Source organism: Phasianus colchicus, chromosome 16 (assembly GCF_987193195.1).
Source record: "Phasianus colchicus chromosome 16, bPhaCol1.hap1.1, whole genome shotgun sequence".
NCBI classification, from domain to species: Eukaryota; Metazoa; Chordata; class Aves; order Galliformes; family Phasianidae; genus Phasianus; species Phasianus colchicus.
The window spans coordinates 3,913,490-3,929,178 of NC_143451.1; the positions used below are offsets into that span (position 1 = coordinate 3,913,490).

The window sequence follows — 15,689 nt, forward strand, 5'->3', positions numbered from 1 at the left end:
CAGTGCAGAGTTTATTATGCAATTTCTCTTGGATCCAGTCCCTGAATAAAGGGGTTATCCATTAAGCACCTGCTCCCGAGCACTGCCTGTGAAGTCCTCAGGAATCCATGCTTAATTCTCAGCTGGGGGAGCAGGGAGCTGGGAGCCACAACTGGTAGTACTGGGTATGAGTCTGCAGTGCCAGGGCTCATCCACATGCTCTGCAGTACCTTCCTTCCCCTGAGTGCTCCTATAGTATTTGGGCAGCCTGTTGGGCAAGTAATCATAACACTATTTCTAGGGGCGGCTGTGGTTAAGGGTCAAGGCCTTCCCTTCCCTCCTGACACGTACACCACACTATTGTGATCCCATGGCAGCAGGCAGTTGGGGCCACCCTAAGCAGACCTCAACACGGCAGCAACAGAATCCTCTCCCTCCTCTGCTTCCCTGGGATATGGGATTCCCTCCCTCCAAAGCACCTCCTTATGCTCCCCAGGACTCGCAGCCCCCTCTGACTTCATCTCTGTGGCAAGTCTGGCTTGGCCTGGCACTTCTGTGAAGATGGAAGAACTCTCCCAGCTGAGGGGAGAGGACTCGCAGCCTGCTTCCATCTGCTCCCCATGCCCAGCACTGAGGTGGTAGCACTGCCCTGGCAGGCACACTGGTACGCAAGCTGTGCTTATGGTTGTGGTGGTGGTAGTGATGGCGGTGTCCGAGCCCTCTGCACAGCAACTTTACAGCCAGATCTCTAGTGCTGGTACAACATCAGCACATAGCTTGTATCCAGGCAGCACAAACACCTTCCTGGAGGTAAGCTGTGTGTCCACCCACGTCTGTCCCCACTAAGTCCCCATCCTGACTTCATGCCAGGGCTGAAGAGTCGTTGCAGCAGCACAGAAGGGGGCTAGAGGGAAGCAGAGCGTTATGGGGATCTCCTGCGCTGCTCCAGCAAACCCTCTGTTTACAAGGCCACAAGCGATGTAATGGGCAAAGAAGGGGCACAAAGTTACCCAGCTGCAGCTCAAAACGCACTGAGCACACTTTTAGAAATTTCAGGTAGGGATAGCAAAGGGCACAGCTGTCTTTTGTTGTGCCTAACAGACAGTCTGTCCTGAATTCCATCCACCCACCTCCAGACATTATCTTCTGACCTAAGCTGGGGAAGATGCCTTACGTTACAGCAGAACACTGCTGGACAGGAGCTGTTGCAGATCTTCATTTCTGTGTATTAGATGCACTACTCGCCAAAGGGAAGAAGTGTTCCTCTGTGGTTGTTTTTAAGGTGGCGGACAAGCAGATATTTTTCTGCTCCTAGATTTGAAACAGCCCAGGCAGTAGCTGAGACCTGAAGCCAACAGCTCGTGTCCCATTGTGCTAACACAGACCATGCCCACCAGCAGCAGCGTTCAGCTAGCAGGCACCTGGAGCTTTCCACCCAAAGGACTGGTGCCCTGGTGCAGGACCAAGTTCAGAACCTGCGCTCTCATATCTGGAAGAACCGTGAGCCTCCAAAGCCCTGTCCCACGTAGATGTAAAGCTCTGCTTTTGAAGGAAACGTCGGTAAGGCAGGCAACCAGAGAGCACTGCCCGTGTAACTGATGAGTGATAGAAGCAGAGGCCTGTGAGAGACTTCTGGTGTGACGATAATCAGACCTCAGCTTGGACAGGAACCATGTAAATAAATACGGAATTTGCAAGTAAATGTAATGAAATGCATGTAAATGCAGAAGTAAATGTAATGAATACGAGTCGAGCCGTAAACAAAAGACAGACTTGTCCTTTGCTATTATAGATCTCCTTTAAACCAATGCACAGCTGTTGATAGATCTGTCCCAGCTTGTGGATTTCATCAGCATCCTCAGCGCTCTATCAGTACCCCCCTAAAGTCTGTCCTCCCCTGGCGTGTGGTCTTTGGGAATATGTGGATTTACTGGTGTTGAAAACGGCCTCGAGCATCTGGTTTGGGTACGAGGCGCTGTGCTGCCTTGGCACGGCACGTCACCGGGGCTTATAGGACCTGCTTCTCAGGTCGGGAACCAGTATGGAAATCCGCTGAAGCACACGAGCTCCAGTCCTACAAACCTGTTTCGGCCAGGGAAGTCTGTCTAGACAAACTGCAGGTGTTTCTGAAGCCAGGAGCCTCCGCCGCCGCCTGGCGCCATGGCTGCGCTGCCTGAGAGCAGCCCTCGCGCGCGGCTGTGCTGGCAGAGGGCCGGGCGCGTCGGACCTGCAGGGAGAAACCCCTCAGCGCGGCCTCGTGCAGGCCGCTCAACACACACCTGGGGTCACCGGCTGGAGCGGGCGCTCTGACACGGCGCGAGCGGCTGCCGCGGGGAGGACAGGCCGAAGGAAGCCGGGCGCAGCGCGGCGACGACGAGGACGCGGCGCGGCCCTGCGGCCTCCGCGCTGTCTGAAGGCCGCGTGGGAGAGGCAGGGCACCGCCTGGCACGGCCCCACGGCCCGCACCGGGAGCGGCGGGCGGGGCTGTGCCGCTGCGTGCGGCGGGCCGGCGGAGGAGCCGGGGGGCGATCTGCTGAGGGGAAACACCGGGGGGGAACGGGGGGGCGGGGAGGGCCGGGCTGACGGCACGGAGGGAAACTGGGGGAGCCGCCGCGGATCGGAGGAGGACGGCGGGCTTAGGGCGCCGACGGCGGCGCCGAGGGGGACCGCGAGGGGCCGGGCGCCGAGCGACGGCGGGGTCAGAGTGAGGTGAGCGGGGAGGGCGCGCGGAGGTGACGGACGGGCGCCGAGAGGGCCGAGGCCGCCCGCCCGAGGACGCGGCGGAGCAACTGAGGACGAGCTCGGCTCTTTCCGGCGCCGCTCGCGCCTTTCCGGCGGCGGCGGGGGCGGGGGCGGGAGGCGTGCCCCGTGCGCGGTGACGCAGCGCGCAGTCCCCGCCCCGGCCCCGCCTCCATGGTCTCTGGAAAAGAGAAGAGAAAAAAAAACTTTTTTTTTTAATTGAGGAATCAACAGCCGCCATCTTGTCGCGGAGCCGGAGCGCGGCGCGAGCGGAGCGGGGCCGGGCCGGGCCGGGCCGGGGCAGCGGGGGCCGCCCGCAGGGACACGGGGCAGCCGCGCGGAGCGCCGCCAACGGGCAGCGGGGCTCGGGGCAGCGGGGCAGCGCCGGCCGGGGCCGAACGGGCGCCGCCAGCGGGACCGGGAGCGGCGGCGGCGGGCTCATTGTTTTGGGGCGTTTTTTTTTTTTTTTCCCCCCCCTCCCCCCCCCCCGAAATTTTTTAATTTTTTTTTAATTTTTTTTTTTTTTTTTTCCCCTCCCTCCTTCCCCCTCTCGATCCCCCCCTCCACCCCCGCCCTCCTCGGCCGCGGCTCGCCCCGCGGGGTGGGGGCGGCGGGCGGGGGCCGGGGCCGAGGCCGAGCGTTCTCTCCCCCCCCCCCTCCAACCCCGGCGCGGAGGGGAGGGGACGGGGCTCGGCGCGGCGGAGGGGGGGGCCGGCTATGCTCCCCGAGTGAGCGCCGGGCCGCCATCCGGGCACCGCGGCGGCAGGGCGGGGGAGCGGCCGGGAGGAGCCGGGCCGGCAGGGAGGGGGCGCTTGGGCTCTTCCCCCCAGCCCGCCCCGAGCCCTCCTCCCTGCGGCCTGCTGCGGCGGCGGCCCCGGCCATGGGGGAGCGGAGGGGGCCGCCGCCGGCCGGGCACTGAGCGGCGCTGTTGTTCGGTTTCCTCCTCCTCCCTTCTCGCCGAGCTCCGGGAGCGCCCGAGCGCCTCGGACGGGCCGCGAGCGGTTAAAGCATGGCGGAGAACTTACTGGACGGGCCGCCCAACCCCAAGCGAGCCAAGCTCAACTCGCCGGGCTTCTCCGCCAGCGATAGCACAGGTGAGGCCGCGGGGCGAGGGCGGCGGGGGGGGGGGGGGGGCGGGCGGGGCCGGGGAGCGCCGGGCGGCGGGGCCGGGCCGGACGAGGCCTGAGAGCGGGGCGAGACGCGGCCGGCCCGGCGCTCGGGGGGCGACGCGAGCCGGGGATCCGTGCCGGCCGTGTCCGATCCGCCGGGGCGCCGCCGGCCGCGCGTTACGGAGGCGCGCGTTGCTGCGTAGCTGGAAAGTTTGGCGCAGGCCTTCGGTCGCGTTGCGTGCGAAAGTTTGGCGTCGGCGCGGCGTAGCGGCGAGGAGCGCTTCGGTCCGCGGCCTTTTCCGGGATGAGGACGGTGATCCCGGCCGGCGAGCGGACTCGGGGCGGTAGGGGAGCGTTTTCTCGTCGCCCGCTTCTTTCCAGGAGCGCTTGCGGCCGTGGTTATTTCACGGGGTTTCCCTTTGTCTCGTGGTGCTCGCGCTGCCGGGACGCGTGCAGCCCGGCGGTTTATGGCCGTATTGTTACTCGGGACTCGCCCGGTGCGTGTAATGGTGGGTGAGATCCCGACGCCCGTGCGAGCTGCCCCGGCTCGGGTACGCGTCGGGCTTTTTGCAGCCGAGCGGCGTAACTCCGCTCCAGCTGTTGTCATCTGCGCCGGCACAGCCTCACGCTGCACATCGCTTCCTCTGCTCAGCCTCACGCCGCTCCTTCCTCCCGACACAAACCCCGCACGCAGCACCTCGCTGTACCGTCGGTCTGTGTGGAGGGTGGGATTTCCTGCGTGTCTCCGAGGAGTTTGACACCGACCGACATCTGCACGAGGTGAAGGAGCAGCGCAGACAACCCGCCGGGCTCGTTTTGCGTGGCGGTCCGTAGTGTTATGCTTGTCCCCCTCTGCTTTTTCTCTTTTAATTCACGCTCAGAATGATAGCTGTGTATATGCCTGGGATTTTATTACGTTGGTTCCTTTCTTGTCTTTAAATGCTTTGAAATTAACACCGCAAATGAACGTGCTGCGTTGGCCAGTGGCAGTAGAGCTGCTGGAGATGCTGGGCAGACAGCAATAAATAAGGCAGCGCTCAGGGGTCAGCCCTGCTGGACCGTGCAGATCTCCTGTGAGATAATTCCCAGTTGTGTGATGCAGGTTATTCACTTTCTGTTCTGTCCGAGTGCTCCTGGAAGTTACGAGCCCAGTCCAGAGCTGCTAATTATTGCTGTGGCAGTGTGCTGTGTTCAGATTTCGTGTCTGTAACTTCACGTTAAAAACTTCACCTCTTGTTGGTGTCCATCTTTAGTGGAGGCTTTGCTCTCTGTCGTTACCTGCTAGCAGAATAACAGAATAGCCGTGTTATCGCAGTGCTGTTTAATGAGGAATCGGAGGGAACTGAGAATTTGGGATTGGAAAAATTCTGCAGTTTGTCCTTATACAATGAAAAAACATGTGGGACGACTTAGAAATCTGACACTTCCATCCTAATTTGGTTTACACTTTCAAGAATTTTTGCTTTGTAAATCTTCCTCTTAACATATGTTATGTTTTCCATCTGTCTTCTCAGATGTCTGAGATGCAGAGAGAACCTAATTCTTTTATTTGGAATGCTGTCCTTAATAGAGATGTCTCAAACAAATACTGTTGCGTAGAGCCAGAGTGTGAATCAAAAGGAATCTGAAACTACATTATCAGTGCTAATTCAGCCACTGGGAGCTCAGAATCTAAATCTTTAACCCAGACACACACGCTCTTCAAAATCCTCACTGAGAAGAGACTTTCCCATTATCTGGATAGGTCCGGTCCCTTTGATTTGCGATAACGTTCGTATCCACATACAAACATCATTGCTTCTCTGAGGGTAATTCCCAGCTGTGGGAATGGCCGTGCTGTCAGCAGGAGCTGCTGTCAGTGGGGCAGGCCTCCCAGTGCCACACCACTGCAGGCTGCAGCCCTGCCTGCCTGTGCTGCACCTGGAGAGCACGGGCTGCTCTCGCCCTGTCCGTGTGCGATGAGTGCTGTGGTGGGTGTTGCTGTGCGGGTGACACGACTTCTGTGTCATCTCCGCTGTAGTTTTATCTAATGGGGCAAAGAAAGCTGGCAATGTGACGTGTAAATCTGCCTTGTGGTGGCTGCGAGGTCATTTCCTAAGTTTCACGGACTCCTTAAGGAAGGCGTTAATGAGAGTGATTCAGAACAGCCTCTGCTCGCTGAAATCAGTGCTTCGCAGTAAGGCAGATCTGAGCAGATGCCGGTTTTGTATTCACTCAGTTGTAGTTGGAAGCTTTCTTAAGAGTCAGATGTATTCTAAAAAGAAAAAAGTTTCAAGTGCCTGCGTGCTGTTGGTTCCTTCTGTGCACCCGGTGCGTTCTGCGACGTGTGCTTTTGCACAGCCTAATTGCAACTGCTGACAGACTGCCCTCACTTATCGTTTGATCCCAGAAGTCGAGAGGGGGAAAAAGGGCTTTAAAGGAACGAGAAAGGAAACGTCCATCGCTTCGTGATTTGCAGCAGGCACAGGGAGACACAAAACTTGTTTTTTTACTGTAATTTTGCATACTGTTTAATTGTTTTTGGTTTGTAACACGCTTGTAAGTGCACGTTAATCCTTGCTGTTCTGTTCCTGGCAGTGGAAAGCCTGCTGTGTGACAGCCCTGCACAGAGGTGAGCCCTTCCATGGGCTGATGGAAGGCCGGAGCTCTCCCTGCCGGTGCCATCGCTCACACTGAGGAGGATGGAGGACTGAGCCATTAAAAATGTGCAGCACCTCGTGTCGACCCGTGTCTTTGATAAGAAGCCGGTAGGCAGGGAGTGTCAGAGTGTCACAGTCACCGCCAGGCTGTCGAGATAATGCAGATGGTGGGGAGCTATTGCTGGGTCTTCTCCAGATGTGTGGTGAGGGTGGCACAGTGTGGATCCGTCATGGTGTGGGATGGCTGAGGGCATTCCCGTGCTGGCATTGGTGCGTTTCGTGCTGCCTTAAGCGAGTGCCTGCTGTTTATTACTGGCTTCTCACGTGATTTCGCTTGAAATGGTCACCTCGAACTTCAGCGTTTTGTCAGCTGTTAAATCAGGATGCCGGGAAAGATGCATGTGTTTGTGGTAGGATGAAAAAGCGAGGCCTCAACTCCAGTAACGTGCTTTAGGAACACTAAAATATTTAATCTTCGCCAGGGTGATCTTCTGAAAGCAAAGCTAACTCCTGCCTGCAGCTCTGCTCCTGCAGCAAGGCGGGCCGACAAGCCGTGCTGTGCTGCGCAGCCTGCGAGCTGCGTGTGCTGTGACGGCTCGCGTGCTGCTGTTGGTGCTGCTGGGTAGGATTGGAAGCTGCTCGCGAGAGCAGGCATAGCGGCACTGTCCAAACAGTGGAGACACCTTGGGAAGCAATGAAGAGGAAGGATGGTTACAGAGGGGCTGTGCAGGACCGGAGGAAAGCAGAGCGGATCCATCATTTGCCGTCCAACGCTTCCAGAACAGAGCACGTTGTGTTTCTTCTGCCACGCATTTTTTGTGGTTTCGTTTTTCTTTTCTGTGTGCTCTTTTTCCCCTCTGGCATGCGGGAAGAGATAAGACGCTCACTTATCTGAATGTGTTTTTTTGTATTTTCTTCTGTATGTTCATTTTGGTACCAGGGACATGTAACGTGCCCTTACGTATTACTTCGTGTTAACAGTGGAACATTCCAGCAATTGATGACTTTTTTTCCCCCGTGTAGAAGCAGATCTGACAGAAGCTAGTGTCGTGTTTTTGGGGACCTTTAGCACATTGTATCTTCATTGTGAGCACGAAGAGATGAAGACGATTTGAATAAATACAATAGAAAGACAGACTTGGGTTTACGACTCGATGATACACAGCGTGCAGGTGGGAAGAGGCAAGGAATTAAACTCAGTTGTCAACGTGTTTCAGCTTATACCGTTCTCTTTTTCAGGGTGGTGAGAAGGCAGCGGGGCAGAGCAGCTGGACGTCCCAGGGTCAGGCAGTTGTTTGGTGCTGCCAGTTGAATGTGGCTCAGGGGATCCAGCTACGTGCGTTTTTCCTTTCCCAAGAAGCCTGGCAGCCTGCTGTCAGGAGCAGTTCTAAAGCTGAGTGCTGGTGGAGGAGGCATAGGGGCTAGCAGAGGACGGATTCTTTCTCATTAACTTCCTGATTTGTTTGCTTAGTGTAATGAGCTTCAGGTTCGAAGAGTCACTTAGTTGCTGAGGTCTTACAAAAACACATGGAGAGATTTTTCTGGGAGCTTGAAACTACTTTACCTTGTTCTTAAGATGAGCTGGGTTCTAAGCTGGTAGTGTCCCTTTTGGTTATTGGGGTGTACCAAACAGATCCAATTTAACCGGTTTTAGGAACTTACCACTGCATTGCTTCTTGTCTGTGCCCTATGTGGCATTCAGTTGTGGAGACGTATTTGGCCATAAATTCCTCCCCTTTCATCCCTCCAGCCTTTTGGGCTTCTTTACCTGCCCCACGTACTGCACTGCTGTCTGTCCCAGCCTGGTGGCTGAACACCAGGTTGAGCACATCAGGTTGGTGTCTGTTTGCTGGTTGTCAGGTGAAGGCGTTAATGTAAAACTTCCTTACTGGAAATCTTATTTTTTTTTTTTCCCCAATAAGGGTATTTTTAATTGCTCTTAGAACTTCAAATGTGCTAATTGTCTATTGTGAAACAATAAATTACAGAATCTTTGCCCGTTGAAAGGAGGTGGGGCGGGTGTGGGAGCTGCTGCCCGCCCCAAACAGTGTGCCCATTGAGCAGGGTACCTGCCAGGGGCCTGCGGAGCCGCTGAGCCCTGAACTGTTGGGGCTTTGTCTGCTGGGGTCTGAAAGCAGCCTCACAAAACAAACCCAGGCTCGTGTAGGCAGTGTAGCAGGCAGTGTAACAGCTCTGCTGGCATGGAAGGAACAGCATGGTGAGAATACAGCCTGCCCGCCGGGACCTGCAGTGCAGCTGCAGCCGCAACCCGGTGCACGGACAGGCGTTCTGTGGTGGGAGGGTGCCTTGTTGTATTGCAAGCAGCAGTCATGCCACGAAGCTGAGACTGAATTTGGTAGCTGACCACCTGCTTTAACGTCTTAGACGTACCATGCAGAGAGCAGGGAAGGGAATACTTCAGGATGTGCCACCTCTCCAGACAGCTAAGGGGACAGCGGTGACGTGGAAGCGAGCTCTCGCTGGTTGTGTGTTGTAGGAAAGAATCTGGTAACAGTTGCAAGTAGTTATATGGATGACTGTGTTCTACCTGAGAGCGTGACAGTTCTTCAGAAAACATCTGGGAGGAAACTTACTTTGTTTTTGTAGTGGTTGCTGAAAGTGCTGTCCGGGAAAGCAAAGCAACATTGCAGCCCGCGAAACTGAAATCAGGAGAGAGCGTGTCTCACCGTGTTATCCTCCTGTGTGAAAGTGGATGCGCAGGGAGCAGTGAGTTCTCAGTTTGGAAAAGAAGGCCTTCGGGAGAAGTGGCAGAGTTTGAATTGCTCGGTGCTTCTCCTTCCCTCCTGAAGGATGTGGGTTTGGTTCTGTGACGGGGAGACCTTCTGCCTTTGCGCTGGAGGTCATTGCTCATTTGGCTGCTGCAGGAATGGCTCGTGTTCTGTTAGGGCAGATTTTTGTGTGCATAGACACGCAGACCTGGAACTGCCAAGACAGGCTCTTGTCTTCGTAGATTGGTGGACATGCTTAGGTAGACTTTTGTTTTCTGTCGTATAACTGCTGTAAAATACACTTGATGTTGATGTAACACGTGCAGTTCTGACTGCAGTATAAAAGCAGAATGCTTAATTCCTGCCTGAGCATCTGAACACAGTGAGTTTTTACACAGCTGCCATGCAAAGCTGTTTACCTGTTCTGTGTTTTCCTGCTGGCAGAGCAGTAAACTTTCCGTGCCTGACATGAATGTACGGACTTCTTACAGGAGCTGACGAGGGGCGGAATGTGTCGGGTTTTAAGAGGCGGTATTCCCAAATGCTTTCTTCACTCTTCTCATAAGCTACAAAAACATTTCCAGCCTTGGCTCTGGCTGCATGGTGAAGCGTCCAGGCAGTGAAACGAAAAAAAAAAATAGGATGCTGGAGTGCAGTATTCAGTTTGGAAATGGGACTGGAAAAAAACTTCCTTCTTCCCTTTTGGACTGTGGGTTGTTTGTTGTTTTTTTTGTTTTGTTTTGTTTTTTGAGCTATAGCAATGTCTTCACATCTTGTTTCTTGTCTCCCCCAGCCGTGCATACTCACGCACCACTTTTTGTTCCTGAAGCATGAGCAGTTTTAGTGCAGCAGAGTGTGAGAATGCTGCTGTGGGGTTTAACAGGTTCCCTGGAGAAGTGAGGTGAGCCTTGAGGTGCCCAGATCCTCAGTGCTGTTTCTCCATCCGTGGAGCCAGAGCCACTGGGAGTGGGTGCCAGGGCTTGGAGACACAGCTGTGGGGGGAGAGCTTGGCATTAGTGTTGGCTTGTAAGAAGAAAGGTCAATAAAATACACTGCAAGAGGCACAAACTGCAGTGTAAGTAGTGTCACAGGGTTGTATGTGAAAGAGGAGGAGAGGTGGTGAAGCGATCACCAAGAGATGCAGTGCTCCAGGAGCTCCTGTAAAAGGCAAGTGGAAAAGGAGACCTGAACGAGCAAAGGGTTACTTCCATAAGAAAGGGAGGATGAATACTTCAGTGCACAAAATTGGCTTCAGAAAATGTTGGCTTGCTGCTTCCTTGCTTGGAAGAGAGCAGGAGGGACAGCGTCGTGTCAGGGCTTCTGGGCTTTGGCACAAGCTGCTCAGGAGAGGCAGGAGTTGAACCTGTGTGCACATTGACTGTGATGGTTTATGTCACTCTGTGGTCATTTTGCAGCACAGCTAAAAACTTGTTCTCCAGGATGAACTGAAAATGTGAGTGCTGATGGCATGCGTCGTGTTTCAGTGGACTGAAAGTTATTAGTAGGGCTTCCTGGCTTCATACAGGTTAAATGTGCTGCAGGTTTTACTGTTTCAGTACTTAAATGCACATGATGTGTTCTTAGGGCAGTTCTGCAGCCTGAGCCGTGCACTGATTGCTCGTGGTGGAGCACTGAGTTGAACTTTAAGATTATACAGCACTAGGGATTCCTGTCTTTAGAAAATAACTCCTGTTTACTCTAACCTGGGAATGTTTTGGTTTAGTTTTGCTGCAGCGGACGAGGATTGCTCAGGGCTGGCTTTTGAAGGGTGCAGTGAAGTCTTTATACAGTTCTGTCAGATAATAGTAATTAGTGGTTGTTTTAGCACGTGTCCCCGGATTGGGAAGCTTTGCAGAGACGTTTTGTGTTTGAGCTGATGAGCTGGGGTAGTCTGCTTGTGTGTTTCCTTTCTTAATGTGGTTGTATATGCTTCTTATGTCTACAAATATGTAGTAAGTACCTTCATAGCAATCAAATAACTTCATATTTTAGTTGCATAATGAAACAACATTGTTACACAGACACTGCTGACAATCTGCAATAAAACATTTTGGTGAACTTGAGCTGCGTGTTTTAAATAAACAAAAACAACTGAATTGTGTGGTGTTTGTTTGGGTATTTTCATGACTTTGGGTGTTGCAGCATGGCAAAGCAGCTCCTTCAAGGGCTGTAATGAAGACTTGATTGATTTATTTTGCCCATCTGGAGCATATGTGGATTACCTCTGTCAATACGGGATATGGTAAATGAGGGATGGGCACTTAGAGAGCAATTTGAGTGATTTGAGCTGCTGAGGGTTTGAGAAGTGAGGCATTGTGAGAAGAACATGCTGAGCGTGTCAGGAACCTTTGAGATGTAGCATGTCATAGTTTATACAAACAAACAGAAAGAACTTAGAAACTGATATAGAACACGTTGATGTGAGGCTGGGATCAACGCTTCCAAGAAGCAGCAGTTAGTTCCCTTTGGTTAAGCTTTGAGGCCTTGCTGGAAGGTGGCAATGTTGTGGTAGGATTTTGGGGTGGAATGCAGTGGCCTGGGATTACTCAGGAGGCCAGAGAACGTGATGTAATAGCTGTTTGGAGAGAGTAAGTCAATCAGAAAACCTCCCTTGATACTTCTGCATTGTTCTTTCAGCCTAGGCACAAGAAAGTTGGGACTTGGGTTAGATGCCGCCGCTTCAGTTTCTTAAGCATGGTAAAATGTTTTGCTAAGTTGTGCAATAAAACTAATACTTAATGACTTATGTTTTACCCTTTATTTCTGTATTATATAGTAAGTATTAATGTCTGCTTTCTGAAGGGCCCTGGACTTCCTGTCATGGGAACACTCACTCACTTGCCGACAGCATTGATGCTCTTGGGTGAAGATATTCCTCAATGCACAGCTGTTTCAGACTAGCACAGAGTACTGTAGATGAATGTTTTAGTCACTTACTTGTTATGTTTTCCTTACTTGTGTTTCTGTTTTAACTTGCAGATTTTGGATCTTTGTTTGACTTGGAAAATGATCTTCCTGATGAGCTGATCCCCAATGGCGAGTTGGGCCTTTTAAATAGCAGTGGGAACCTCGTTCCAGATGCAGCTTCCAAACACAAACAACTTTCTGAACTTCTAAGGGGAGGCAGCGGCTCTTCCTTAAACCCAGGAATTGGAAATGTGAACTCAAATAGCCCTGTCCAGCAGGGAGTCGGGAGTCAAGTGCAAGGGCAGCCGAACAGTGCGAGTATCGGCAGTCTGGGTGCTATGGGTAAGAGCCCATTAAACCAGGGAGACTCTTCTGCTTCAGGCCTGGCAAAGCAAGTTGCCAGCACCTCTGGACCTACCACACCTGCATCACAAACACTGAACTCTCAAGCACAAAAACAAGTGGGGATGGTGACGAGCAGCCCTGCAACATCACAGACTGGACCTGGAATATGTATGAATACTAATTTCAGTCAGACACACCAGAGCCTTCTCAACAGTAATTCTGGTCACAGTTTAATGAATCAGCCTCAGCAAGGACAAGGGCAGGTAATGAATGGATCTCTTGGGGCAGCTGGAAGAGGAAGGGGAGCAGGAATGCAATATTCTGCCCCTGCCATGCAGGGGAATGCAGGCAGTGTGCTGGCAGAGACTTTAACCCAAGTGTCTCCACAGATGGCTGGTCACACCGGGCTGAACACAGCACAGACAGGAGCAATTACAAAAGTATGTACATTTAATTTAACGTATTCCGTGTTTTGCACTTGCATTCTTTCCACTCGGGTGTTTTGAAAAATTAGTAGGCCATTTTTGAGGAACAGAACTAAATAATGTGCTTTCTTGAGTCTGTAGTTCCTGGTTTCGGACACCAGTGATGTGAAATATTGAAGCTGGTTTGTCATGCGATCAGAAATGACAGCACTTGTGTGAAAACACATCCTGAGAGTTAAACGTCGGATTTTATCTTAGCAGTGCGGATGAGAAAAAAAATAGCTTAATTTTGCAAAAAAAGAGGACAAATAATTATTTCTGTGCAGGATCTCGTTACATCTGCCAGACAGCAGTGGGTTCTGAAGCAGTGTGAGATCTTAGAGAAGTTTGAAGAGGGAGAGGTATAGCACTTGTCCTCTTGTCAAGGGCTGCTGTCAGTAGCTGTGCAGTGAATGTTTTTCACATGTAGGAACACTAATCTGGAAACATGAAATTTGACGTGGGTTTCAAAGCTAATCTGAACTCTACAAAAGGCAAGGACAGTATTTGACAAGAAGCATCTTAGTGGCCTTTGCAGATTGGGGCAGGGAGTATATATACCTATGGTAGCTTCTACCTGTGTCTTAGGGCACTGCTGCAGTCCCTGCTTGATAGAGTCGTTGCTTTTTAGTTCTTGACTTCACTGGTGTAAGCTCAGAGCTGTGATTAGGGGTGAAGAGTGCTGTTCCTTCCGTCTCAGCTGGATAGCAGTGAGCCTCAGCCCTTGTGTGGCTTTGGTGCAGCTCCTCCCTTGGATTTTGATGGAGAAACCGTTCTGTTATGTAGAAGGGAATTCCATTTCTAATCTTTCATCTGTCCACACACCACTCGTCATTGTGAGTTATTAGTGTGCATGTGTTAATTCACTGATGTGCTAAGAATTCTGAAAAAAATTGCATTGCCTAACAAAAGCAAGCCAGTTGGGAATGGTGTTTTCTTAAGAAATATGACCATGGTTGTGGAGTACTGGGTGGTTCATTTGGTTCTCAAACATAAAAGTACAGAGAGCATTCTGATGCCATCAGAAGGGTCCTGCTGCTTAAGGCAGAGATGCTTGTGATCTGAGTGAAGGTCAGAGCACATAAAAATGAGTGCATCCGTTTCCAGCCCCAAATCAGTTAATTTGGCTGTGGGGAGGGATTGGTCTGCACAGAAAGAAAGGAGCTGCTTTCTTCTTTTTTTTTTCCTTTTTTTTTTTTTTAAACCCTGTCTCTTTTTCCCATAAATTTATGGAGCAGGTTTTCCCTAGCCACAACATAGTTATGTAGTTAAGCTACCGATTTTTGATGCAAACTAATTCAAGTTGAATTACACAGGAACAAAGGGTCTTGCTTAAGGTCTTATCTGACCAGGTATGAAACTGATGGGAGAGGTTCTGTGGTCTCATGGTTTCTTGTAAGCCTGTCCGCTTCTGCTAAGGAATAGGCCAGTACAAATGTATGGACGTGAGCCATAGTCTGGAGCCAGCTGCAGGTGGGATGCTCGAGCTTAGGAAGATGATCTGGGTGTTCTCAGCATTAGTTCAAGGAGTAAGTTAGTTTGAGCAAGAATTACTTTGGAAAAGAGCAGTGAAAGAATCCCTGTTACTTACATCATTGGCTTCTCCTTCTGTGTAGTGCATTTCCGAATGGCTTGCTCCCTGGATTTTCATCTCACAAACAGAGGTGTTCTCCATTTTTTTGGTTTTGTTTTTTTATTTTTAGGCATTTAAGTTTGGCATCATACTGCAGTCTCTTCCCATCCCTGAGTCTGTTGTCGTAGTAGGGTTCTAACAGTGATGTGTGTCAGCCAGTTGTGATGAAGGCTTTTAAGGAATGTAAATAAGTTCAGCAGGTTTGTCTGTTCTTCTGAAAGTGACATTTCTGCTGAAAAGGTTTTGTGAGCTGTTTACAGATACAAATCTGTATCTGAATCTGAATACTTCACTGGCCATAACTGCAGTTTGTGGGTTTATATGGAGTGCTTGCCTTGTGATTTTGACCTGAGATGTTGTGGAAGCCTCTGAGGAAAGCTTTGTATGCTGCCGTGTCATTTTCATGCAGGCCATTGCCAGACTTCTCTCCTGAAACAGTTTTGCTTCTAACTGTGGGACATGGGCAGTGCTGCAAGGATAGTTTTCATTTGGGTTGAAGCTCTTTAAGAAATCTGATTAAAAGATCAGAAGGATTCTTCTTCTCTGAACAAATATCACGTGGTGGGGGGTAGAGGAACAGGTTGTTTAGTCACAGTCATTTCCAGCATTAGTGAAATTGTTCCTTTTTGTTGTAATCGCTTTTGCAAAGTCCATTAGGTCTAGAAAACGTGTTCAAACCATCTAGAAAATCATCTTAAGTTAGGGTTGGTGTGGAAGATTGATGTTGTTGGCTTTTGAACATCTTACGCAGCAACAAAGCTAAGCAGATTGTTTATTGCTTCCCTAGAAACCAGCACTTCATTGCAGACATGCTCTGTGCCTCATGCTCTTCTGTTGCCATCAGAGTTCATCTTTATAAAATGAGGGAGAGTCAACCTCTGTGTGGTTCCTGGTGGCTGGCGCTGGGGCTGGAAGTTGTTCTTATAGGTTGGGTGTCACACAGCCTCTTGCTGGGATGCGTTCCCTTCTTCCTATTGCTGCTGTGAAAGCTTTGGGAAGTTTCCTTTTATTGTGTCTGGATCTCAGGACTACTAAACCTACCTTGAGATTGGTTTCCATCGCAGGTTGGTCTAATTTTTTGGGCTCTGTATAGTCAATGGATGGATGTCAATGTTTGGTCAGATCTTAGTCTGAGCCTGTAAGCA

The 15,689-nt window shown here is 51.4% G+C and overlaps 1 protein-coding gene across 6 annotated transcripts in view; it reads left to right on the forward strand.

Moving 5' to 3' along the window:
* Positions 1–3,277: 3,277 nt before the first annotated feature.
* CREBBP (CREB binding lysine acetyltransferase) overlaps positions 3,278–15,689 on the forward strand; it is a 78,964-nt gene continuing 66,552 nt past the window's right edge. For 3 of the 6 annotated variants that reach the window (XM_031595261.2, XM_031595263.2, XM_031595266.2), the window contains exons 1-2: positions 3,279–3,812; positions 12,175–12,887. In XM_031595261.2, coding sequence (XP_031451121.1) covers positions 3,728–3,812; positions 12,175–12,887 — 798 coding nt within the window. In that variant the 5' untranslated portion in view covers positions 3,279–3,727. Of the gene's footprint in view, positions 3,813–12,174; positions 12,888–15,689 lie in introns of all 6 variants that reach the window. The other 3 variants (XM_031595262.2, XM_031595264.2, XM_031595265.2) reach the window with 2 other exon arrangements.